Below are 22842 nucleotides of genomic sequence, written 5' to 3'. Positions count from 1 at the left end.
GCTTGCGCGAGCTGACTCATTGTCTGCAAATTCGGAGTCTCGACTTCTCATTATCCGAAGATGGCGCCACTGAGTATCGCGAAAGGATGAGGGGAGATTGCTGCCCAAGTAGAAGTCATGTCTAGCTTGATTAATTGCGGGATTGGCTAGTTTTGCTTTCGAGCATAATAAACATCCAAGATCTTATAACTAGTTCTGAAAGGCACTGCGGACCACCTAAAAATTAAATTCTCCGCGGAACTGGTTGAGATCCATCCCAGGTCTGACTAGCTCCACCAAGTCTCTTCTTTCCAGGGCGATGAAAGCACGTTTGAGTGTTTCCATGAGAGAGGAGGATTGGTTCTGATTAAGTGTAGTTTCCTGTCCCTCTACCTCATGCATTGCCAAGCCACTGAGAAGATGCTCCGCGGCCTCTTTGTAGCAGCCAATATTTATACATGATACGCCCAAATTATATCTCGCACGGACGAATGTTGGTTTGAGTTCTAATGCTTTGAAATATGCATCCACGGCTTCTTCGGATCGGTTCAGGTTGGCCAATGAGGCACCCAATCTGTTCCATAACAACGGGTCATCAGGTCGGATGGATAAGGCAGCTTTGAAGCAGTCTATCGTCTTGTCAAAATCTTCTTGAGCATAGAACAAAACACCAAGACCCATTTGTACATCTGCATCCATGCTTGCTTGGTCGGGAGACAATTGCGCTGCGTTCATGAAAAGTTCTGTCACACGCTTATTCAAAGTGAACCTGTCTTCATCTGTGATATTTTGGTTTTGTTGGCGGGCTTTCTCGGCAACTTGAGGGTATTTTGTGGAAATCCAGCGCTCCAATGTTGCAAAGGCGGCGTTGTCATAGCCTTCGTTGATGTACGAAATTGCCAAAGTCATCAATGCTTCAGAGTTCTCAGGATGCAAATCCAAACATTTCTCCAAGGCTGAGATTCCAGCTATTTCTTTTTCGTTCTGTGTCTGTACTTCACCCAATTTGAGCCAGGCCTCGACCCGATTGGAATCTTTGTGAATGGCAGCTTCAAACGCCAAGGCCGCCTCAGACAATTTAGCACCATTCTCCATCAATTGAAGGCCAATCTCGTAAGCATCGTGTTCGACAGGCAAGTCCATAAACTGGTTCTGTTCCTCCACTTCAAACTTGTACTCCCCGAAATTGGCTCTAGTGGATGCATACTTGGCAAAGTCCTTTTCCCATTGTGGCATGTCCGCAGGAAAAGTCCGGTCCTGGCTTCTCTTGAAGTCTTCATATTGTTGTGTGATGAAATCATTTTCAATCAGATCCAGATTCAACAGATCCCAAACCTCTTGGAAATTGGCCTGGTATTTATCGTCAATGACGATATCCTCACCCATCTGCTCACCTTCCTTGGCTGCTGCCTCGGCAGATGCGTGTGCCACATCACTAAGCTCTTCGATCTCCTTGAATCTATTGTCCCAGTCTACCGAAACTTCTTCTTTTTGAGTCGACTGACTTACATTTCGCATTGGTGCCATCGATGACATACCCATCATTGGGCGATATCCCCCGCCCATCATCGACATAGGCATTCTGTTCTGTTGCTGAGACTGCGGCTGAGACTGGAACTGAGATTGCTGAGGAGAGGATGACTGGAACTCAGAGGCCCACTGGTGATTGCCACTTCGTTGCGCGGAAATATGCGCAGCCTGCGGTACCGGGGAGTGGGCATGTGCCTTGAAGTCTTGCAGCCAGTTTTGCTGAGAAGAGCTGCTACGGCTCATTGCATTAAGCTCATGGCGCATGGGCTGGAACTGGAAAGTATTCTGAGGTTGATTCCCTGCGACCATGAATTGATCCAAGTCCCTTTGATTCATCATCTTGTCATTTTTGAAGCCTTGGTTGATCACAGCGCCCAGTCCATTTGTCTGCCTCTGGAGCGAGCGGTCTTGTTGTGTGTGTTTGTTGAGCTGAGCGATGGCATTACCATTTGCAGAACAGTCTGTGCCTCCAAAGAGTGACATGTTTGAACCTACAAATTGATAGTCTGGAAAATAAGGTGTGGTCGCCGAGATTTGCGTATGATCTGGGGCGATTCTAATTTTAATTTGCCCTGCTTTGTTTATTTTTCTGTACTTCTTGTGGATTTCAAAATTTAGCTTACACGGAAAGTACGGAAAAAGCCGGGTCAAACCTTTTATTTTCCAGGTCCGACTCCACACTGATCCCTCGAGGATGTGGCCCGCGGTCCGACTGCATGCAAGCCATGGAGTGACTATAAGGTTCCCGTGATAAGAGCAGGTCCAACCCAAGAGAGGGGAAGGGCGTTGCCGTAGCACCTCGTGATAGGCGCGACTGAACAGGTGGGTGCAACAGTCCTTCGTGGAATATTGCGTGAAAGTAGTTTTTTGACAATGCCAAAGCGCGTAAGTCTATCGAAGAGAAAGTCCTTCGTTTATTACTGACGATGAAATCATGAACGGTCACATCAGCATTGTTTTGTAAAGCTTGACCTTCCTGAAGCTACCCGAGTTCCCGTGTAGAGTAGTCCCCGGTTCCCGGATCCGGCTTTTTGATGCGCATAAAACCAAGACCGTACCTCACCACCTCGATTCATCCCACCCACGGTTTCAAACAAACATATTGTTCACCACATTCTCATTGTACAGAAGTGAGCTCATCAAATGTATTGAACGATTATAAAGATACAAGTAACACTTACCACTCCATTTTGGACTTGTCTCCTGTCAGCCCGCAATCAATGTCGTCGCAAATGTCGATTTGCTCTTGAACATCCTGTGATTTGCCAACAAAACTAGCAGGGTTCACAATCTCCTTCCTCTTTTCCTCCAACTCAGTATGCATTTTAACCATGTCTCTCACCAAGCCCTGGTAGTACAAAACGCCCCTTTCCTTCAGTGGGTGCAAAAATCCCTTATTGTAGATACCCTGGTTCAAATTTTTCTGCGTCAAAGTACATAAGTTGAAGTCTTCTAATTCAACCAATTGCAAGAAGTCAATAAACTCTTTGGCCTGAGCCTTAGGGAGCCCCTTTTTTGTGTAAATATCATAATGTAAAATTGTCTCAGTTGGACCAATAGGCAAAACACGGATGGAGTACCATGCTGGGGAATAGCAATTGATACCCGAAGCTGGAAAGCAGTACAACCACAAGCCGTTGAATTCACCACCTGGGTTTTTCTTGGTTTCGATTTTTACTTTCTGTTTTCTTCCGAAGGAAAACCAGGGTAAACTTTTCTTTGCGGACCTTTCTGGCTTCTCTTTGTCTGGATTCCTCACTATCTCGGCATAGTGGCGACAATATCTGGTCCTTGGTACCACTTCGTAAGTTTCCATCCTGAAAGCTGAGTTCAAACCAGGATGAGCGGTCGGACAATGGTAGCACTCTTGGTATCCGTCCATTAAAGTTTTCCAGTTGAAATCACCCTTAAGTTCATAAGACATGTTGTAGTCGTAGTCAGGGAAGTCAAACTCATCTAATTCATGCGAAATTCCCCTAAAGAAGTCGTCAAAAGGTATTAACTGCTCAATGTCATTGCAAAAATTCACATATACCAAACCTTGACGCGTGACATGAGTGTGAATGGGGAATAGTGAGTTCTCGCTTTTCTTAAATCCGGCAACGTTATCGAAAAATGGAGCTTTAACCAATATACCATCAGAATTGTATGTCCAGCCATGATATTTGCACATCAACACAGCTGATGTGCCTCGATCTTTCTTGACAATAGGATATGCTCTGTGCCGACATATGTTATGAAATGCTTTAATGGAACCATCTTTGGCCTTGAGAAGAAAAAACAGAATTCCGGCGACATTGAATTGGAAATACTCACCAGTGTTCTTAAATCTGGAGGCATGCATGCAGAATATCCACGACTTGTAAAACACAGCTCTTTTTTCCAACTCGAAGATTTTTTCTGAAGTCCACCATGAGGCTGGCAAAGTGTGTGGATCAGACATGGGTTTGCCCTGTTCCTCAGGCTTTTCCGTTGATGGAGCAGAATTTGATTGAGCTGAGTGTATCATATATATCTATATATACTTGGAGTCAATCTTCTAAACTTTGGAATTTTCTAGCAAGCTCCTAGCCATAGTTTTAGCTTTGTGTATCGAATCAAAGGTGCAAAAATCAAAATAGCTGGTAAATGTTCCTGCGATCTGAAATGCGAACTGCAGGCTCAAGAATCTGAAAATATATATCGTAGATCATCTCTTATTCAGAAAAAGCTTCCGATAACAATTAGGAATGAGAACTAGTCCGTTTATAGAACGGGATCTTCGACCATATCAGCTAATAAATAACGGAATCGCAAAACCTCCAGAGCCACATCCTGGTCCACGCTTGGCGTAAGAAGTGTATTGAGAATGAACTCAGCCTCTGGTTGCACTCTGTAGATATCCCGGATTTTACCAAGACACTGTTCGAATTCCTTTGAGTTTATCAACTCATCTTCCCTGTGCACTCGAACCAAGGTGACAATGTTAGCGAGTAGCGAATTCACCAAAATCATGGATTTAAGCCCGATGTAAGACAAAACTCTATGTTCACTGGAGCTCGGCCCAAATTTCACAGATTCTGTGATGATGTGGATGGTGTTCCGCGTGAAATTGAACAACAACAATTGCGCATTACTTGTCAACCAGTGACAAAGTAGGAGATTAAACGGCCCATTAGCATCTTCAGTTGACGCCAGATCAATGAGAAGCTTCGCACCAAAAAGGGCTTGGAGCATCGTAGATGAGCGCTGTAGAACGAATTTGGTGTACTCAGCGCCACCCATTGCGAATGGAACAACACTCATGAGTAATTTGAATGCTCTAGTCATGAGAATCCCTAAGCGTGCATCGCTATTCTCGCTTTTCAAATGAGTGTTCAAAAGGGTGCTAGCTTCTTGATAATCTTGGGGCTCGATAGTCACGCTTCCGGAATTCAATTGTAAAAAGTTCATGTTAAAACACCCTGAAAAAACGGCCTGAAAATAGGCTCTATTCTTAGGCTCTCTCACAAAAAGCTTTGTGAATACATCTACCCCAAAGGGCAAATACGAATACATCTCAAATGAAGCAGACGGGATTTCATACCTTTTATGAAGATCATCTTCATTTTGATCTAGCGCAGGCCCGAATGATGAAATAAGGAGATACGCGAGAAAAGCTTCCTCCAAAGAATCAATCTCCAAAAAAGGGGCGTTGCGATCAAGCATTAGAAGACAATCTTTGAGTAAACAAAGTCTCTTCCTTTGTAGAACAAATACCTCTGGCACTGTAGCAACTAGCCTCACGATTTTGAAAACAAACTTCTTAAAGTTAATGTTTCCTGACATGCATCTCGAGCTTTGTTCAGTAAATGAAAGATTTCTCAAAGTCATGGTAATAGTAATCAAGTTGTCGACAAGAAAAATCAGATGGTCCAACGCCCCTTTGGTTTGAGCTTTGCTGAAATGATTTTTATTCTCAGTCTTGAAGTCTTGAAGAGCAGACAAAAAATCGGGAAGGTAGCATTTTTGAATTTCGAAGGAACCAGCGGTAGGTTTGTCGGCAACATTTTCGATAATCTTTGGAGAAAAAACATCATCGATGTCAATATCAGAATCTTCATCTTCAATCATCTCTCCAGTAAGAGAATCCACAACATGAACAATATCTTCCCCGCGCAATTCGTCTTTCTTTACATACTTCCTGAAAGTTGACTCAATTGCGTCATTGGAAGGTACCGTCGCATCCTCATAATCGGATGTCGATTTCTCTGGCGTTGTGATCTGTTCCAATATTTTGAGGCCTAATCCAACAAGAGCATCTAAAAGCTCTGGAGCATCAGTCAAGTTGAACGCGAAGTTGGGGTCAGTTGTTGTCACAAGAAGAGTATTGAGTGCCGATGACGCTTCACCTGGGTTGTTTCTGGTGTAGTTTTTCAAAGACATTATTAGAGCATGAATATTCAATGAGCCGAGTTCTGGAGCAAACAAGAAAACTGGCTTAGTTAGTTCAATCTCATCACCGAGGTCAGATACACTTTTTAGTATCCAATCGCTATAAGCGCCCGCGTTCTTCTTTATGGGAACATATTTTTTGACTGTATTCGGCTTCTTCCTTGGGTGATCACTTGATTCTTGCAATGACGCTGGTATTGGAGTCTCAGGCTTTTGACTTTGCGCATGTGGACCAATCGAGGACTGTCGACGTTGAAGACTATTTGACCTCGATGTATTAACTTGCTGCACAAGGGGAGAATGAATGTTAGATGGAGGAGTGTTATTGGTGGTGGAATTTTGTGATGATTTTCTTTGCTGGTTTACAGCAGAAGCTGTTGGGCTGGGTATGTTCCCTATTACGGGAGTTGGGGCCATCGCGTGATGCGGAGATTGGGAGGAGATACTCGACGATCGAAACTGACCTTCGTTTTGATTAAGATTGCCTGAATGAGTAATTTCCCCCGCCTGTTGGGATCTTTGTATTGGAAGGTGACCCCTCATTCTTTGTTGAGTATTCAAAGAAGCTTGCCCCTGTGAAAGTCGGATATCCTGTTGTAGCTGTTGTTGTTGCTGGTGTTCTTGTTGTTGTTCTTGTTGCTGTTGTTCTTGTTGCTGTTGTTGTTGCTGGTGTTGTTGTTGCCACTGCTGTCGGGCTCGTTGCTGATGCTCGATCTGCTGAGATCTTGCTTGCTGTTGTTGATTCTGTTGACCATTCAGTTGGGTTCCTTCGTGTTGCTGAGCTTGTGTAGAATGTTGTTGTTGTTGTTGCTGATGCTGCAACCGCATTATCAACTGTCTTTGGAACTGTGATCGACGACTGGTGATTTCTTTTTGTCCCTCTTCTGTGGAGCAGCATTGCTCGTAGGGAAGAATGTATTGCAAATAGCACGATCCCAACTGTTTTTCGATTTGGTTCCTGGTACTAGCGTTATTCTGCACATCAATCCCCTCAAACAATCCCAACTTCTGACAAATGGATGTCCACTCTGTAATTTGGGGTGGGGAATGACTGAGCATCTGTATGTGTTTCAGAACCGCTTGCGGACCACCAATTTTGCGACCAAGAATACTCAAAATAAACAAGTTGATTTTTTTCTTGTTTATAACAGGAGTTTGCGTGATTGGTGTTCCTCTGCGATTCATGAAATCAGTGAGAGTCATTTGAAAAAGTTCATGTTGTAACTGAGCAATTTGAGCAGGGGAAAGTTTGCCGCTAATACTTTGTTGAGTTGAAGCAGACAGGTTTGTGGAATTCAGGGGTTGTGGAATATGTGATTGAAATGCCGCTGCCTCCGAGGATGTTTGCTTCTGAGAAGGTCCATACTGTCCATTCATAGATGGGCTGTTTACCATCAGAGAGGTATGGCCCATCTTAGTCATGCTTTGAAAGCCCTGTTGAGGCGCTATCTTTAAATTTCCGGACACATTGCCAGAACCTCCTTCCTCTGATCCATTGGGATTCTGCTGCCGATTTTGCTGTTGTTGTTTGCCTTCGTCATTGCCTTGCTGTCTCTGAAGTATTTGCTGGTGCATAATCTGCTGGCGCATCTTAAAGAGCTGTTCTTGTTTCGACTCATCAAGAAACGATTGTTGTTGTTGTTGCTGCTGCTGTTGCTGTTGAGGTATTTGTGGTGAATTATTTTGCATAGACAAGTGTGGGCTTTGCCCAGGAATCTGATTCATATTTTCTTGCTGCCGCATGAACATCTGCGGACTCTTGTTCAGATAGACTGATTGGGGTACATGTTTTTGTTGAGAACCACCACCAAATTGAGAGAATTCCTGGTCATTAAACATTTTGTCTATTTGCGACTCACCCATTTTCACTGAAGATACAGACGTCTGTTCTGCTTGGATGTTTTGGTAATTTTGGCTGCCCTGTTGTTCAGGTGACATTTGTTGATGTTGAACAGAATTGACTTGTGGTTGACTAGCTGTCCGGCCGGGCACCTCGTCAAAAATGTCGTCCACAAACTCTCCTTCATTTCCCTGGCTATTCTCCTGCCGAAAAGCGGTTTCGTCGAACCAGAAATTGGACATGGGCTAAATGCTTTGTTTGAATGTTGAGCCTCAGGAGCGACTGGAATTCTTTGTTCATGTCAGTTTAAGTCACGTGATGTCGGGGACCGAAAAAACACAATTTCGCGAATAATTGTAGTACGCACCCCACAACTAAATACTTGTTTTCATGAAATACGAACTTTTCTCAAAGACAGCCTTGCTTGTGGGATATGTACTCACCTGACCGATTGTGAGAAAAGAGAAAGTGGTTATCGCAAAACAAGTGGGCAGCCATTTTGTCTGTAGATATTGACGAGACAACATATTTTGCTTTTACCATATCCTCCACCATTTCTGGAGCTTTTTCGATAACGCCTTGTAGTGCTCCATTTCTCCCCAGCAGTCCCTCCCATATTCGCAGCCAGCCATATTTATCACAAAGTCCCCCTCCTGATAGAAGAACTGAGGGTCATCAGCCATATCAGAGCATGCACCATGTGGGAACGCATTAATGTCTCTTAAGGACAAAAATGCTACTCTCTCTCGGATCCATGACTGCGTTGAATATAGAGTTTCCAATGCGTCTTGTTCCTTGTGCTCCCATTGCATATGCATCTGCTCATACACAGCAGGATCCCACCACATATCCAACATCATGTCGGACCAGGCAGACCTTCTCATCAAGAACGAACCAAGGTTAAATCCGCCACAATCCTGAGTGATAATCATGTCTATAGGTGATGTGTAGTCAACATATGAGATGTCCTGAGGTATATTGAGAGGATTGAATGTATCCAAAGTTCTATAGGTTGCATTTCCCAAGTTGTTTAAAAACTTCTCTTCCAACAGTAAATGTGGCTCCATGATGTATGTGTGCAAGTCCAACCACCAAAACCATTCTGTTTTTGGGTATTGCCTCATTGCTTGCTTCATGATATCAACTTTTTCCCAAGATTCTCTCCATTCGTGAGAGTACTTTTTCTTAACTGACATATCTTTGATAGTCAATCCATAGCCATGTCTCTTGGCATATTGCTTTTTATTAGCGATAGAAGACCTCTCAACTGACCATTCTTGGGGACCTTTCCATTTAAACACACCTCCGCCTTCGTTGGCGGCTAAGATAATAACAACTTTGGGATCACTTCCAACGAAATAGTGTGGAATGAAAGGAACAGATGTAAAAAATGAAAGAAAACATAAAACAACTACAACCAAAGATATTTTCTTATTGTAAAGAACCGCGTCCGATATGGCTTCTGCAGCTCTCCCCACCCATGACAAATAACTCTTCTTGAAGGGTTTATATTTTTTTGAATATGATTCGCCGATATTGCCTTCAGTTGTGTCGTTAATTGCAGAGTCTTTCGAATACTCGAGTGGAAAACCCTGGGAGCTCATGTCCAAGCGTGAAAGTAGTTAAGCGACAAGCCAGTTTACACCTATTTTTTCCTCGCGCTATGCATGTGCTCTGTTTGTTTTGTATACAGGATGTAAATAAAATTGGATCTTACGGCAAATGGAGGGAAAAGTCATAGATACATAACTTATTTTCATATTTGCGTGGATTTATTTAATGAGCTTCAGCGGCTTCATCTTGAATTTTTGGAAACATTCATGTCAATATTGTATGCACGAAAAGTGGAAGTAACCCGTGGTAGCTAGTGAAGCGATCATGGTTGTTAAATATGTTGCTACCATATGATGGGTATTTCTTGTGCTATAGCTGAAACTTGAGAAAGCAAAATAAAATTAGACGCAACATATTACCTCAACGGCAACAAATTTTGTTCTAAACATGTCTGGCGACAAAGAGGGCATTCAGGATGCTCTCTCATCCAATCGGTGATGCAAACCCAACAAAAAAAATGACCGCAATTGGCAGCTGACGGATTTATCATCGGCGAGAGACAAAGCATACAGTTTCGAGAACTTGAAGGAATATATGGGAGTTGATTTGGGTCCGATAAATCCACGTTCACCTTCACCGAGACTTTCTTTTCCTCGTTTATGTACTTGTTTAGCTTCTCGAGCTGTTCGAGTTTGAAAAAACTAGAGTGCGTTTGTTTCTCGATGCCGATACTTGTTTCACTCGCTTTATGTGATTTCCTGTGGCTTGAAAGCTGACTTAAGTGAATCAACATCTTCAAAACAAATTGCACCAAAATAATTCCACCTAGGACGGAGTAGTTTCCGGTGGCCTGGAGCTTTTTTTGATCTTTATTATGACCAAATACATATCTCAATCCAAAGATTCTCTTGGAGATTGAGTAGAATGAGCCCTCAAAATAAAAGAGAGCCACATGAATGTTCATCATCGTATCCAATAAGCTGGAATATGATGTGAGGACTTTTGTGATCCATGAGGTCGACCCTTCGGTCTTTGACTTTAGTTTTCTAGCGATCCTACTCACAAAGTATGGAACAACGATCAAATAAATCGAGAAAGAGAGCCTTGATGCTAATTTGGGGAATCTCTTTCCCAGTCTAGATACGTGTTGTATGTCAACGTACTCCTCTCCCAAAGTCCGGGCACCAAAAACAGTCGTCACCAAGAAGTAAAGAAATTTTCCGATGGTTGTAATTTCCTCGGGATATGTGTTTACAAACCGTTGACCTCTAAAAATCCTTAAGGTATCTTGTAATTGTGTATTTAGGGTCGAGCTAAAGTAGTTGTCCTTTTGATTAGCTCGGACTAAGATGAAGTTAGTACATCAAAGTATACAACTGGGTGTCTATCATCGAGAAGATTGACCATACCTATTGTTGCAGCATCTGCAAAAGGAAGAGAATTTGCGTTCGCCCTGGACATTTTTTGGATGTGGTGAACTTATTTCAATCTTCAACTCTCCCATGGAGTTTTGTGGGGCAGAGAATGCTACGATCTTCATCCGAGGTCGCAGTCGTATGCACGCAGCACCTCGCGCGGCCTTCAAACATGGAGGGGTCTCTAATATCCAGCAACTTATAGAAACTGTGGCTTCTTTTTATTCCTTCAATTTGTAAATCAAACAAAAAATAATGTGCTTAAGAAAAAATAATTGTACCTGTAGTAAGTTTACAAACATGTCACAGCCTTTTAGCGCCCGCAAAAGGAAGTTGAGATTGTGCAAGCGGCCTTCTCTTATGTGAATCTATCACAATACTGTCACCATTAAGCTTCAAAGATAGTTCCAAAGCCAAATGATAATCTCTGTGTTCAAAGACATCTTCAACAAATAGATCACACGTGTTGCAGCGTCCCGTCTTGATCATTTCTTCAAGGAAGTCGTCCTTCGAGCATCTTGTGGCTTGGGCTCCAGTAACTTCTTCTGGTAAAAGCTCCATTTCACATTTGTTTTCGGTATTCTTTGAATTTAATTCTCTAGGCTTTCTTTTAATCTTCTCAGTCTCTTTTTGTTTTTGTGGGCTGACCGAAAGTCGCGGCTTCTTTGGAGCTTCTGCTGAAGCGGCTCTCTCAACCATAACACTAGTTTGGAAGTCTTCAAACATCTTCTTCACGTAATTTTTATCTTCTTTAAAACATGACTTTGGTCTAAGTGAGTTGTCAGTATTGTTGCTATCATTCGCAGCCATCTCATTCTGGAAATCTTCGAACATTTTTTTCACATATGAATTGCTTCTCGTGGATTTTATAGGCCTTTGAGGTTCTGGGATGATATCTTGTCTGACTTCGTTAATTTCGGCAAAAATGCGCTTTATTTCTTCATTGTCTGGTTTATTACTTTTCATTGCGGAGCCGTAAGAATCTATGAGATTTGCATCCGAGGTGGTGACAAAATTGGTGATAACTACCCCCATATTTGCCAAAACAGGTGTTCCAATTTGATCTAGATGTTCATCAGACGTTTTTAGACTCCGATATTTGATCTCATCATCAGCTAGCTTCGAATTATCCATCAATTCACACAACAAACGGAAAGCGGTCAGCTCGAGGCTCGTTCTGAATTTATCTAGATCTTTAATCACAGGAAACTGCGTCTGACGTGACATCTTAGACCATGAGGACGTGATGAGCTGAACACTAACTGTGCGTGGTCGATATATCCTTTCTTTCTCACTCCCAATCTTCTGCAGAAGAGAAAGATTGAGATTTTCATCGTCAAGCTCTATAAGCCTCCCGTACAAGTCTCCCACAAAGACTCTTATCCAGTCGTAACAGTCTTTGATTGTGTTTACGGGCTCCCTCTCGAGGAAGTTTTTCCGAGACATCATTGACTTGACTATAGTTCGTTGCTTAATCTCCTGGCAGAATTCACCCCGACAAAGCTCAAAAACACGGTCTGCAACTGCTGGCTCATCCGAAAGCTCATCTCTCAATTGATCCAAAGTCCAATTATTCCTAATAAACGTTATCGAATGTTTCCCGTTTCTCGGAATCAATTTATTGAGAAGCCGGTCACCCAACTGTCCACCCATCTGAGTGATATCAGAAAGCTCGAAGTTATGGAGGAAGGAGCCTATAGCCTTAGGCCGGATAATTGTTTGGAAATCGGGTTTGATGAAGCCACCTGCCAACTTCGCAACTGTTTTTGTAGTGGCCAAACCCCCTGATGTTGTATAGTTAAGTTCCTTGAACACCTCTTGCCTGATTTTGTAGAGAATTTGTGAGCCAATTAAGAAACAGATATCGTCCCAGTCGTTAATTGTGACCTGTTCATCGAAACCTGAGTTTCCCTCTTTGATAGAAACACTTTTCTTTTCGAGGAATTTGGAGAAATTCAGTTGGAGCACATCATTCGTCTGACTAAATTTCTCCTCGTCTGTGGGACTGATTTTTCCCTCCCACCTGAGATCCTCCGGTAGACACAGCGGCACTGGTGGTAAAGAGTCTTCTTTCTTAAGCTCCAGAAGCATAGGGAAGAGTTCTATGAGCTTGGCAAATACTAACCTACCAAGATCCATGTAGCACTCGTCGATGCTAGCCTTTTCAACAAGATCGCATTCCCGGCTCAAAATTTTGAAGACTTTGCGCAGCTCTCTTCTATAAGGATCCAAACTCACCTTGTGAATAGCTTGGTTGGGTGGCTCATCCAAATACTGCCAATGTGCCTCACCTTTTTGAAACACGGCAGCATGACCCACTACAAGACCAGGACACTTGTCTTTCGCTGACTGTAACGTGTCCATTCGGCCAATACCGTACTTTCTGGCCGCATAAGATACAGCAATCAAAGATGACCATTGGCAACACACTACAGGGTCGTCAAGTGTGCGTCCAAGGCGAACCTGCTCACATTGCGCAAAGAAGGCATTCATGTCTACCAAACCTATCACAGCCATAGGCAGCTGATATGCGACAGCCGGAGAGTCAAGCATCATGAGCTCAGAAAATTTGAATTTCGAAGCACATGGTTCAGATTTCAAAATAGGTATAGTGACATTTGGGCTCAACACAGACATGTTCCGGGTCACTGCTCATCTTCTGTCCGGAGCGTCCTCACGTAACGAGTCTCGCACGCCACTAATTTCTTAGTTCATGTACTACCTGTTTCGGATGACCGAAAAGAAACAGAGAAAAGTATACCGAGAATTATATTTCCCCTCAATTAAAGGAAGTGCAGTTTTAAAAGATTGCGGGCAAATTTGGATTTTTGGGATAGAAAATAGAAAAAGTGATTGTTGAATCTTGCGCGTATTTTGATCGTTTGTCAGTAATATCTTCGTCGCTGTGCTGCTACCGATCTAATACAAGCGCTTCACGTATAACCGTCAACGAATTATGAAAGTCAGAGGATATGAAATTGATCTCAAAAATTTGAGGCTTAGAATTTTTTCACCCCAAGACATAGAGAAGAATTTGCCTATTTGGTCAATCATTTTCAACTTATCTGCTCTTCAAAGCTCTGCGTTTCGCGATGTCACGGACTTGGCCCCGCAAAACCAATCGAATGGTCGGAAGACTCATCCAGAATTCCGTAAACATCTCACAGAAAAAATGCTGAAAAACAAGAGATCAATAACTAAAAACGTACATATACTTGTCGTATCCAATTTTTTTCTGTTGGTCTTTGGAGCTAAACCTTTCATTTCGGAGTTTACCTTTTCTTCATAAACGTGTATCCCGCGTACCACTCAAGAGTCAATGTTGTATTGTTTCTGTCCCAGCCAAATTCATTTTCAAGCTTCCTCAAGAAGTTGTCCAAAAGCTCCTCTCCTTTGCCGGTGGCCTCATCATAGTTATGGTAAGAGCTATAGGTCGAGATGTACTTTGTGTAGTCGAGAAGGGAAATGTCCTTACGAACTAGTTGTAAATCATCATTCCGGTAGGTATTCAAGGAGCCAGGCATGTATTTTCGAATCTTGATGTCTGTGAATAATTCTCGAGGGATATGTTTGTCCACCTCAGTTAGGAAACCTTGCAAAATCGAGCGACCAGGCTGTTCCCAATGAGGGCCGAGAAGCGACTCATCCCTGTAGACCATAAGATCGTAAGCATCCATAACGTTGATCAATATGTCCTGTTTCGACAAATTCAGGGACGAGGGTCCATTGAAGTCTACAATCAACGGGTCCACATAATACCAGTAAGCGAGTGTCGCACCCGGACGTAACTGCTTTGCGGCAGCAGTGAAAAATGTATCGTAGTCTTTGAACCAATGAATACACTCTGCGGCTACAATCAAATCTGAGCTTTCGGGTGGAGCTTTGTATTCTTCAACAGCGGCCACCTCGAAATTGATGCGAGATTCGTCTGTTATGCCCATTTCTTGCAACCGATTCTGCTTAAGTTTGTTTGCACCAGAAATCATCAGAGGAGACAAGTCTAAGCCCACAACTTTGTCACAGAAGTTCAACAACGGGAATGAAGCCACGCCTGTCCCACATCCTAAGTCAATGGCATGAGGAATTCTCGTTTTACCTGTGTAGTCGAGCAAAAGTTGGTAGAAGGGTGGAGGATACTGTGGCCGAAATGAATTGTAATTGAGTGATTTGAACCCTGATTTCGAAAACGTAGACATTTCAGATTGATTGTCCGATCGATGTGTTGAGGTGCTTAGGTCTCTTTGTTGATTAATTAGTCAGCGGATGGCAATATTCTGTGATCCGCCCGCGGAGAGCGAGCGTCCTAAAGCGGAGATGCATGCGAGTGTCAATCCGAGAAATGATGTCAAAATTACGCGTCGAATCTGATGCAGACGGAAGGAAATGGGCGAAAGACACAATTAAAGAGTCAATTTTTTGCATCGTATGTATAATTAGAACACCATTCTTTCAACCATGTTCTGTCTGTAGAGGTTCAAGACTATTTTGATGGAACATGGCACGGGCAGCCGGCAACTGCATAGCCGTTAATATATTGTAGCGGGTTTGTGTGGCTGGTGCCGTTGATTTAGTGCAAGTCGCAGCTTGACGTAAATTCGTCCGATCTTTTGGAACGATCGACTGTGATTCTGTTTGGACAGCCGAGCAAATTCTTCTGGCCCAGCTGAAACACGCTTCATTCAGTCTTTTTCCTTGTTTCTCCCTTTTGTTTTGCTTGACACAAATGATAAGGAGAGCCATAGCGCACAATTGAGACACATCTATTGAAGTATATGGGATTTGCTTTTGCTTCACTCATAAATTCATCAGATTTGGGGACCCTAACCATGACTAATTTGCATTTATTTCTTACCCATTCCCGAAGACGTGCGCATATTTTAAAAGAAATATCAAATTTTTATTCCATATTTTGTCGAAGCGCAGCCTGTCAGTATTCAATCACGGCTTAGACGGTCCGCTTACCACATTTTTTGTTTATTGGATTTGCCTGGAAGAACAAAATGATATGTAAAAGGACTTGAAATAGCTACGTGGCTCCCCTTTTTTGGAAAGAAACATCATATTCTAGAGTCTCACTGAAGGGATGTAAGACCCCTCCACCAACAAAAAACTATAAAGAAAAAAACTATAAAAGGTCGCAACACTTTTTTTGGTAGACTCATCTGAATAAAGGGCCAAAACTATATAAAAAATATATAAAAAACCTTTAAACAGCTCACAGCTACGTACCAAGTGTCTTAGCTCGGCCCGTCCCCTTCCGTTAGTCACGGCCTGGACAGTCCTCATGGCACGTATCTGTTTACGTATTGGATATTACGTCATCGACTCCTAGGATAGGTCTCCTGTAGTAGTCGCTTCAACTCGGCTGGTTGTAGCGGACTTAAGGATCCCACTTCCTGCGACTCGCCACTCCTTCTGGTGTAGACCTTGAAGATCGTGGTGACGAACCAATTTAATTTTGTTAAGTTCTCCAATGAGTTGTCGGCTGGGGCCAACATTGAGTTCAAGCTCATGGGCTTGGTAAATTTTAGCTCTTGCCACCAGTATTTGGATGTTTCGCAGTTGTTGTAGATATGGCTTAGGAAAGCGTCGGTGGCGTCTCCGTTGTTGTTGATTTGTTCTGTGCAAAGATGGCATTGAAAATCTGCTGTATCGCTCGGTAGGGTCCTGCGCGGGACATATAGAAATGGCGCGGGCATCAAATCAAGTCGAATCCAAATAATCATTAACTTTTTTATTATATGGGAGGCTAAAATGAAAAATGCTATGATTATTAATTTCATGGATTAGTACGTACAATCTCATATATCTAGACTAAATTGGGAAAAAAGCACAGGAGCTTGCATGGCGCAGTGGTAGCGCAGCAGATTGCAAATCTGTTGGTCCTTAGTTCGAACCTGAGTGTAAGCTTCATTTTTTACATTTGACGCTTTTCAAATATTTTTTGTAGATAAAAATGTAATAAACAATGGAATCTCACAAACGCATTATTTCTAGTGTAATATTTCTATAATATGTAATATGTGATTAGAAGTCATATTTTTCCAGAAACACCAGAATTTCATTATCTTTTCCCCACTTTTTGACAACATTGATCATGGATTCTGGACCGCATACAACGATCCAGTAATTCTCCTTGTTAAAACCTTCCAAGAGAGGCGAAAAAATGTCGCCAATGACTGGTCGCCCGGAATGAAACCTGGTACCAGTATTGTTTTCTGAATATTTTTTTTCAGCCTCACCGAAACTTTCAGATACTTCGCCGCTGTCTTCGCCAAAAGATTCCAATTCAAGCGATTCGATATTTGATAAGAGAGCATGATTTGGGGCGTGAGCATCATCACTTTGTAACATCATCGAGGAGTTTTTAGTGACGTAGACGTTGATTTCACTATCGCGTTTAACACTCGGCAAAACGAATGCATCAGCCTTGTTTGCGACAGACCAATGAAGTTCCGAATGAATTGAAGCATTTGACTTGAGAATTCTGAAGATAGGAATCCCGAGCGAAATTCCAGAGCCACCACATAATATGATGACTTTCTCAGCAGTTTGGAAGAAAGGGGGAGGGAGAGAAGCGTATGGATTGGAGATAGTATAGTTTTGCAAGGCCGGCAAGTGGAACCTGTGACTCTTGTTGACAACGAGATCCAAGGATTTGTCACCTGGGAGCGAGAAGATGGTGAATGGATGAGATGGAAATAGCCAAAATCTGACATCTGTAAGGGGATAAGATATTCTTGTATGGGCGCCGGCTTGCCATTGGGAAGGAAAACGTTTCGGTACAGGCAAACGTAGAACGAGTAGACTTGAAGACTTCTCATCGGAAATACTGATTTGGGATCCTTTGTTGCAATTGCGGATGCGTTGAACTAATTGGAAAACCACCAAGCAAAGAGAAAGAATCACAGCATCGGCCACCCCCGGCCTGGCATGCCAAAAAATGAGTATCATGAATGCGGCAACTGTGATATTATGCCAAAGATAGAAGACCCGATACACGCGGCGTCTGATTGGCCGCAGCGAGAAAATTGCAAGAACCAAACCAAGGAAGAACACAACAACACCTAGAAAATTGAGCGTCTTCGTAGACTTTTGCCAAATGTTATTGGTGATTATCCATTTTGCAAAGTACCCGATTCCATGTAGCGTCACCAACAACAATATTAGTCTCAGAATCCATTTGTGTATTGAAATGTACTCAAGGTAAGAAGTTGCCAACAAGGATGGCCGAATGGCCAATAATATGTCGAAGGGCACGAGGTAGAAACCCACACGACCTAGACGTTTAATGATGGTGGAATAGTGTTCTTTTATATCATGTACCTTGACAACTGATAAAGCAAGTGTAACTATCAGCCATATCAAGAGATGTAGCCATAATGGTTTCGGTGATCCGAGGCGTGCCCATATTGATCTTTGACGAGGAGCACCGTTCCTCACCCACTTGTTGAGATATACATAATTGGACACAGCCAACAAAATCGCAGCTACCAATGAGATTCCGAAGACTATCACGCCATATTTAACATTGGATTTATGATGGTGACCGGGATGCCGTCTCTCGGACTCCATTTTTGCTTCTTGGATCTGGCAGACATCGGACTAAGGTGAGAGTGTACATGTCAAATGCGCTCCTCCGGCTGCAGAGAGGGTGTCGGTCAAAAGTTCTTCTTTTTTTTTTTTACAAAAGAAATGAATAGGAATTAAAACGTGGACAGGCATATGAAAAACACGAGCGCCAAGTCAGGAAAGATTACAGGGTCAAATTTTCACATAGCTCGTGTTCGATGGTTGATTTTGAATTATCAATTATGTGACATCAGTACACCATGAAATTAAGACCTGAGCCACAAGCGTCGTCATGTAAGACCAGTACTACGCTGCTATCCACAATGATACATTCAGTTCTAATATGTACGTGTCTTTCCGTGTAATTTCAATGGAGATAGTCTGCTGGTTATACGCGAAATTCTTTCGACAATAGATCTTGCTATGGATCAAGCAAGGAAGACTGCTTTGTTGGCTTATATGACAGTGATATTAACCTAGCAGTCAATCAAGATGGAGTCCCCCGTCTTACCAAGTTTTATAAGCCTGTGGATCTTCTCACACAGAAAACTCTACTTGACCAGATCTACCAGCTAATATCTGTCAGAACTTCCAAGGATTGCTCGTTCATAACACCTCCAAAATTACTAGAAGATTTGGACGATATCAAAGTGATCTATCGACATTACGCGACGCTTTATTTTGTGTTTGTAGTAGACGACCAGGAGTCAGAGCTTGGAATTCTTGACTTGATACAAGTATTTGTTGAGTGTTTAGACAAATGCTTTACAAACGTTTGTGAGCTTGACCTAGTTTTTGGGTGGCAGGTTTTACAGACAGTCTTGGAGGAGATAGTACAAGGAGGTATGGTAATAGACACCAACATAGCGCGCATTGTTACAGCTGTGGATGATGCCAATAGTCAGAAACTTAGTGGTGCTAGCGTTGGTACTGGATGGCTATCATCTCTTGATAGTGGATTCAGATGGAGACGGTGAAACTTATCGAAGTCCGCCTTTCGTCGGGCTTGAGAAAAAGATGATCTTTGCACGCAATCAACTGAAGAGGGCATGTTATGGCGACAAGTTCGAGATCACCAAAGATTATACATTATAAATACAAGCATAGTATCCTAGGTGCGAGTGCCTCAACGCCAAGAAAACCACAGCTTTTTAGATTGAGCGACCAATTTCTCTGTCTCAAGGAATTCAGCATTAGCAAGATCGATTTCTTGCTTTTTCTTTGCAAGTTCTAAGTCGCGATGGAATTCTTTCAGGTCAACCAAATTTGGATCTGCGCCTCTCGTGTCTTTCTCGAAAGGAGATGGAAGCCTGCCTGTTTTCCAAATGGGATCATTCGACTTGGAGGTCTCTTGCACTATTTTCATTAACTCTTCCTGCTCTTTTTGCCTGAGAGCCTTGTTCCGCTCATACTCTGCTCTAATTTCGGGCGAGAAGCGTGCAATCAATTCCTCATCTGTTGGAACCGTGTATTTGAAGAGCAAGACTCCTGTTCCCACGATCGAAATACCGGCACCCCACATACGAGCCCATTTTTGCAAAGATAAACCTCCGATAGCCATGATGATGTGTGGCGATGGAAAATCTGAGATTCTCTCCACAGACTTGAGTACGCTCGTATACGCAGGATTAAAGGCACATAATCACAGAGGGTACTTGAAGCAATAGTAAGAAACGGAAGCTCAGGGTGTGAAGTTACTCGTTGTAAAAGTCCAGACCGGAAACCCTGTGTTGCATCTTTTTTTGACAGGTATGCAGGGCTCGTTTTCGAACTTGGGCTTGTTATTAAAAATGGCATCTCTTCCATAACGCTCACAGTTTGGCCACTCAAGTCCCTTGAGATTGTAAGCGTGTGAACTGCTCAAAAAACCAAAAGAGCAGATAGGACGCTCGGAACTTTGCCCTTTATGGCTTTGAAAACGTCGCTACTGGTGCATAGAAATGTCGGGAGGTAGAAAAAAAAAAGCCTCGGAGTCAAGGCATGACTTGAATCGAGCTTTTGGGTGCACCACTGTTCTTGTCAGCTCACTGCAGACACAGGCGTGCGGGTCCACTCGCCTCACTGCGCCAGGATGTGACCGTGGTTTCAGAAAGAAAAGCACAGAGCAAGTAGAGCTTTCCCAGAACAAAGGTTTGACCCCATGCAAACAAAAAATATCCAAACCACTTGAAACAAAATACACTCAAGTGCCTATGCACGAACTTCTGATACAGAATCTGAAGCTGGCCCCATTTTAACGGAACACATGCAATTTTTACAATTTTGAGCTTTCAGTAAGGCCCGTCCCACTTTGGATGCCTGGAAGCTCGGAAGTTTGAACGGGTATACCACTGGACCAGATATTCAAAGCCGAGCCGTGGGTACGCGCGGAAGTGCCGGGATGTGGCTGAGTAATGCGGAGCCCTTCAAACCCGAAAAAGGGGAAAAAAGATTTTCGCGTCTGTCTGCGTGAATGCAGTCGGTGGCTAAACGAGACCCGAGGGGTTGCTATACGACGAAGACTAACACAGATAACCAAGTCAGACAACCAATTCAAGATATATCCATGATCCCCAGAAATTGAAGCGGAAACTGGCTAGGTGCTTCTGCTACACTCAACATCTGATTTCCACAATACCTAACCTGCAACAAAAGCCCATTTGAACGCCTGCGTCGCCCTCTCTTGATCATCCAGCAAAGTATGAAGGAACAGAGTAAGTCTGACTTGAAGTCAGGCTTCAAGCGGAAATACCACTCGAAGTCGAGGAAAGGCTGTTCGACATGCAAAAAAAGAAGGGTGAAATGCGACGAGCTCATGCCATCATGTGGCAACTGTGTCCGTATGAAATTGACATGTGGGTACTTGCAGGACGACCATTCCCAAGAAAACACTCCGAAAAGAAAAAAAGAGGAGAACACAAGCAAAGCCGGCAACTGCTCCCCCGGAACCCAACAGGCCACGCCGGCCATATCACCCAGTCCTCAGCCAAAGAAAGAGGATGCCGCAATGAAGTTCGCTGCGTCTGCTTTGGGCAGTGGGCTCTTATCTGCCGGGAACTTGAACAACATCAATATCAGCCAGTTGGTGAACAACCTCTCGTCCGTGGGGGATTTGAGCTCTCTAGGCGGCTTCGCCAACTTGAGCAACCTTGCCAGTCTAGCGCAACTCCCCAGTGATTTGGGTTCGATCACGTCACACTTGTCTAGTATTGGAGTCGACCTCAGCTCTTTTGGATTGGGGCCTCAAGGAACTGACTCGCATCTGCCCAATGGAGTGGCGGCCTCTTCCTCCGGGGACTGCGCGAATGCACCGAACCAATCTCTCGACTCGTTGATAGATGGTGCTCCACTACTATCTAAGCATCCAGAAGGCACGTCTTCTGGCAATCTAGAAATGCCCCTGGCCGATCCGGGAGTTTCGCATGACTCGTCTTCCGATTACTCAGACAGTGGTCTGTCATCTTCTGCCAGTTTGGGCTCGCTTAATATGCTAGACTTGAGACTAATGTACCACTACACGACGCATGTCTCAAGCACCATTACCGGAGCTGGCATTTCTGACACCGATATCTGGAACAATGATATCCCCACATTGGCGTTTGAGTTTCCTTTCTTAATGCACGCACTTTTGGCGTTCAGTGCAACACACCTCTCGCGGACCGAAAAGGGCCTAGACAAATGTGTCACGCGACATAGAGGAGATGCGTTGCGCTTGTTACGAGAGGCGATTTTGGATATCAGGGCTGACAACACAGACGCTTTGGTGGCCAGTGCTTTAATCTTAATCATGGACTCGCTAGCAAACGCGTCTGTGCCTTCCCTGACCTCACCTAAATCCCTTCCTGCTTCAGCTTGGATCTTTCACGTGAAAGGAGCTGCAACCATCCTTACTGCCGTATGGCCGCTCACCGAGTCGTCTCGATTCTATAAGTTTATTGGCGTGGATTTAGGAGATCTCGGCGATATAATCAACCAGAAAAGTCAACTCACAGACATGGTCCTGCTTTCTTTCGCCAACTTGAACTGCCATGATTCAAGTATTGCAGATCTTTATCCCGTTCCCATAAACTCACCATATCTAATCACTTTAGCTTATTTGAGCAAGCTTCACAAGGAGAGGTACAAGGCTGATTTCATTCTACGGATATTTGCGTTCCCAGCATTGCTCGAGAAGGAGTTCTTGGGAATGCTTATGTCTGGAGACATCAAGGCCATGCGCATTATGAGATCCTACTACAAGCTTCTACGGTCTTTCACTCTGGAGATGAAGGACAAAGTCTGGTTTTTAGAAGGAGTTTCGTCGGTCCTCCCGGTCGACGTCGAAGAGTACGCCGGAGGTGCTGGTGGTATGCATATGATGCTAGATTTCTTAGGTGGTGGCCCAGCTATTGTTGAAGACCACGAGGTGGACAAGGATCTACTGATGATCGATCCGGGTGGTGAGATCGCGAATAAGCTCATTGACACGAATAATTTACCGAGTGAAATAACCAGCAACCTCGACATCATGCAAGGTGACAGTGGCATGATGGAGATGAAGCTCGATTGATTTAGAACGAC

The 22842-nt window shown here is 43.5% G+C and overlaps 11 protein-coding genes and 1 non-coding gene across 12 annotated transcripts; 3 read left to right on the top strand and 9 right to left on the bottom strand.

Moving 5' to 3' along the window:
• Positions 1-67: 67 nt before the first annotated feature.
• PEX5 (Pex5p) lies at positions 68-2477 on the bottom strand. Its single transcript, XM_018855559.1, has one exon. The coding sequence runs from the start codon at positions 1990-1992 to the stop codon at positions 217-219; it is 1776 nt and encodes a 591-aa protein (XP_018714164.1). The 5' UTR covers positions 1993-2477; the 3' UTR covers positions 68-216.
• On the bottom strand, positions 2129-3952 carry METBIDRAFT_76661 (uncharacterized protein; the record flags this gene model as incomplete). The annotated part of the gene is made up of 2 exons (XM_018858567.1): positions 2129-2400; positions 2785-3952. The coding sequence occupies 2 exons, from the start codon at positions 3950-3952 to the stop codon at positions 2129-2131; spliced, it is 1440 nt and encodes a 479-aa protein (XP_018714163.1).
• A 302-nt stretch (positions 3953-4254) lies between these two features.
• SWI1 (Swi1p) lies at positions 4255-7647 on the bottom strand (the record flags this gene model as incomplete). The annotated part of the gene is made up of 3 exons (XM_018856845.1): positions 4255-6386; positions 6675-7306; positions 7388-7647. 3 exons carry the CDS (start codon positions 7645-7647, stop codon positions 4255-4257), a joined length of 3024 nt encoding a protein of 1007 aa, XP_018714162.1.
• A 499-nt stretch (positions 7648-8146) lies between these two features.
• On the bottom strand, positions 8147-8986 carry MNN10 (alpha-1,6-mannosyltransferase). Its single transcript, XM_018855558.1, has one exon. It carries the CDS (start codon positions 8956-8958, stop codon positions 8299-8301), a length of 660 nt encoding a protein of 219 aa, XP_018714161.1. The 5' UTR covers positions 8959-8986; the 3' UTR covers positions 8147-8298.
• Positions 8987-9553: 567 nt separating this feature from the next.
• On the bottom strand, positions 9554-10821 carry METBIDRAFT_30108 (ubiquitin-protein ligase peroxin 10). The gene is made up of 2 exons (XM_018855557.1): positions 10726-10821; positions 9554-10660 (listed from the first exon to the last, which is right to left on the bottom strand). The coding sequence occupies exons 1-2, from the start codon at positions 10775-10777 to the stop codon at positions 9732-9734; spliced, it is 981 nt and encodes a 326-aa protein (XP_018714160.1). The 5' UTR covers positions 10778-10821; the 3' UTR covers positions 9554-9731.
• A 213-nt stretch (positions 10822-11034) lies between these two features.
• On the bottom strand, positions 11035-13368 carry RAD32 (DNA-directed DNA polymerase eta; the record flags this gene model as incomplete). Its single annotated transcript, XM_018856513.1, has 3 exons — positions 11035-11255; positions 11298-12618; positions 12658-13368. The coding sequence occupies 3 exons, from the start codon at positions 13366-13368 to the stop codon at positions 11035-11037; spliced, it is 2253 nt and encodes a 750-aa protein (XP_018714159.1).
• Positions 13369-14003: 635 nt separating this feature from the next.
• Positions 14004-14927, bottom strand: METBIDRAFT_9922 (uncharacterized protein; the record flags this gene model as incomplete). The annotated part of the gene is made up of 1 exon (XM_018859490.1): positions 14004-14927. One exon carries the CDS (start codon positions 14925-14927, stop codon positions 14004-14006), a length of 924 nt encoding a protein of 307 aa, XP_018714158.1.
• A 1642-nt stretch (positions 14928-16569) lies between these two features.
• On the top strand, positions 16570-16641 carry METBIDRAFT_t59. Its single transcript has one exon. It is a non-coding gene; the product is annotated as a tRNA-Cys (tRNA).
• Positions 16642-16701: 60 nt separating this feature from the next.
• On the bottom strand, positions 16702-18417 carry METBIDRAFT_30105 (putative metalloreductase). The gene has a single exon (XM_018855556.1). The coding sequence runs from the start codon at positions 18304-18306 to the stop codon at positions 16759-16761; it is 1548 nt and encodes a 515-aa protein (XP_018714157.1). The 5' UTR covers positions 18307-18417; the 3' UTR covers positions 16702-16758.
• Positions 18418-18815: 398 nt separating this feature from the next.
• APS3 (Aps3p) lies at positions 18816-19280 on the top strand (the record flags this gene model as incomplete). Its single annotated transcript, XM_018857015.1, has 1 exon — positions 18816-19280. A coding segment is annotated over one exon (465 nt), but the record flags the coding sequence as incomplete, so codon positions are not given.
• A 149-nt stretch (positions 19281-19429) lies between these two features.
• On the bottom strand, positions 19430-19864 carry METBIDRAFT_35657 (uncharacterized protein; the record flags this gene model as incomplete). Its single annotated transcript, XM_018856639.1, has 1 exon — positions 19430-19864. One exon carries the CDS (start codon positions 19862-19864, stop codon positions 19430-19432), a length of 435 nt encoding a protein of 144 aa, XP_018714155.1.
• Positions 19865-20983: 1119 nt separating this feature from the next.
• UPC2 (Upc2p) lies at positions 20984-22831 on the top strand (the record flags this gene model as incomplete). The annotated part of the gene is made up of 1 exon (XM_018856612.1): positions 20984-22831. One exon carries the CDS (start codon positions 20984-20986, stop codon positions 22829-22831), a length of 1848 nt encoding a protein of 615 aa, XP_018714154.1.
• Positions 22832-22842: the final 11 nt, after the last annotated feature.

Source organism: Metschnikowia bicuspidata (genome assembly GCF_001664035.1).
Source record: "Metschnikowia bicuspidata var. bicuspidata NRRL YB-4993 chromosome Unknown METBIscaffold_1, whole genome shotgun sequence".
NCBI classification, from domain to species: domain Eukaryota; kingdom Fungi; phylum Ascomycota; class Pichiomycetes; order Serinales; family Metschnikowiaceae; genus Metschnikowia; species Metschnikowia bicuspidata.
The sequence above is the reverse complement of the archived record's forward strand: the minus strand, read 5'-3'. Positions and strand labels throughout refer to the sequence as shown.

Bases quoted from the DNA above. Each gene is read 5' to 3' on its own strand.
- PEX5 (XM_018855559.1), bottom strand. From the start codon at position 1,992: ATGTCACTCTTTGGAGGCACAGACTGTTCTGCAAATGGTAATGCCATC.
- MNN10 (XM_018855558.1), bottom strand. From the start codon at position 8,958: ATGTCAGTTAAGAAAAAGTACTCTCACGAATGGAGAGAATCTTGGGAA.
- METBIDRAFT_30108 (XM_018855557.1), bottom strand. From the start codon at position 10,777: ATGTCCAGGGCGAACGCAAATTCTCTTCCTTTTGCAGATGCTGCAACA. The intron at 10,661-10,725 runs GTATGGTCAATC...ACTTCATCTTAG, and splicing joins TGCAGATGCTGCAACAATAG to TCCGAGCTAATCAAAAGGAC.
- METBIDRAFT_30105 (XM_018855556.1), bottom strand. From the start codon at position 18,306: ATGGAGTCCGAGAGACGGCATCCCGGTCACCATCATAAATCCAATGTT.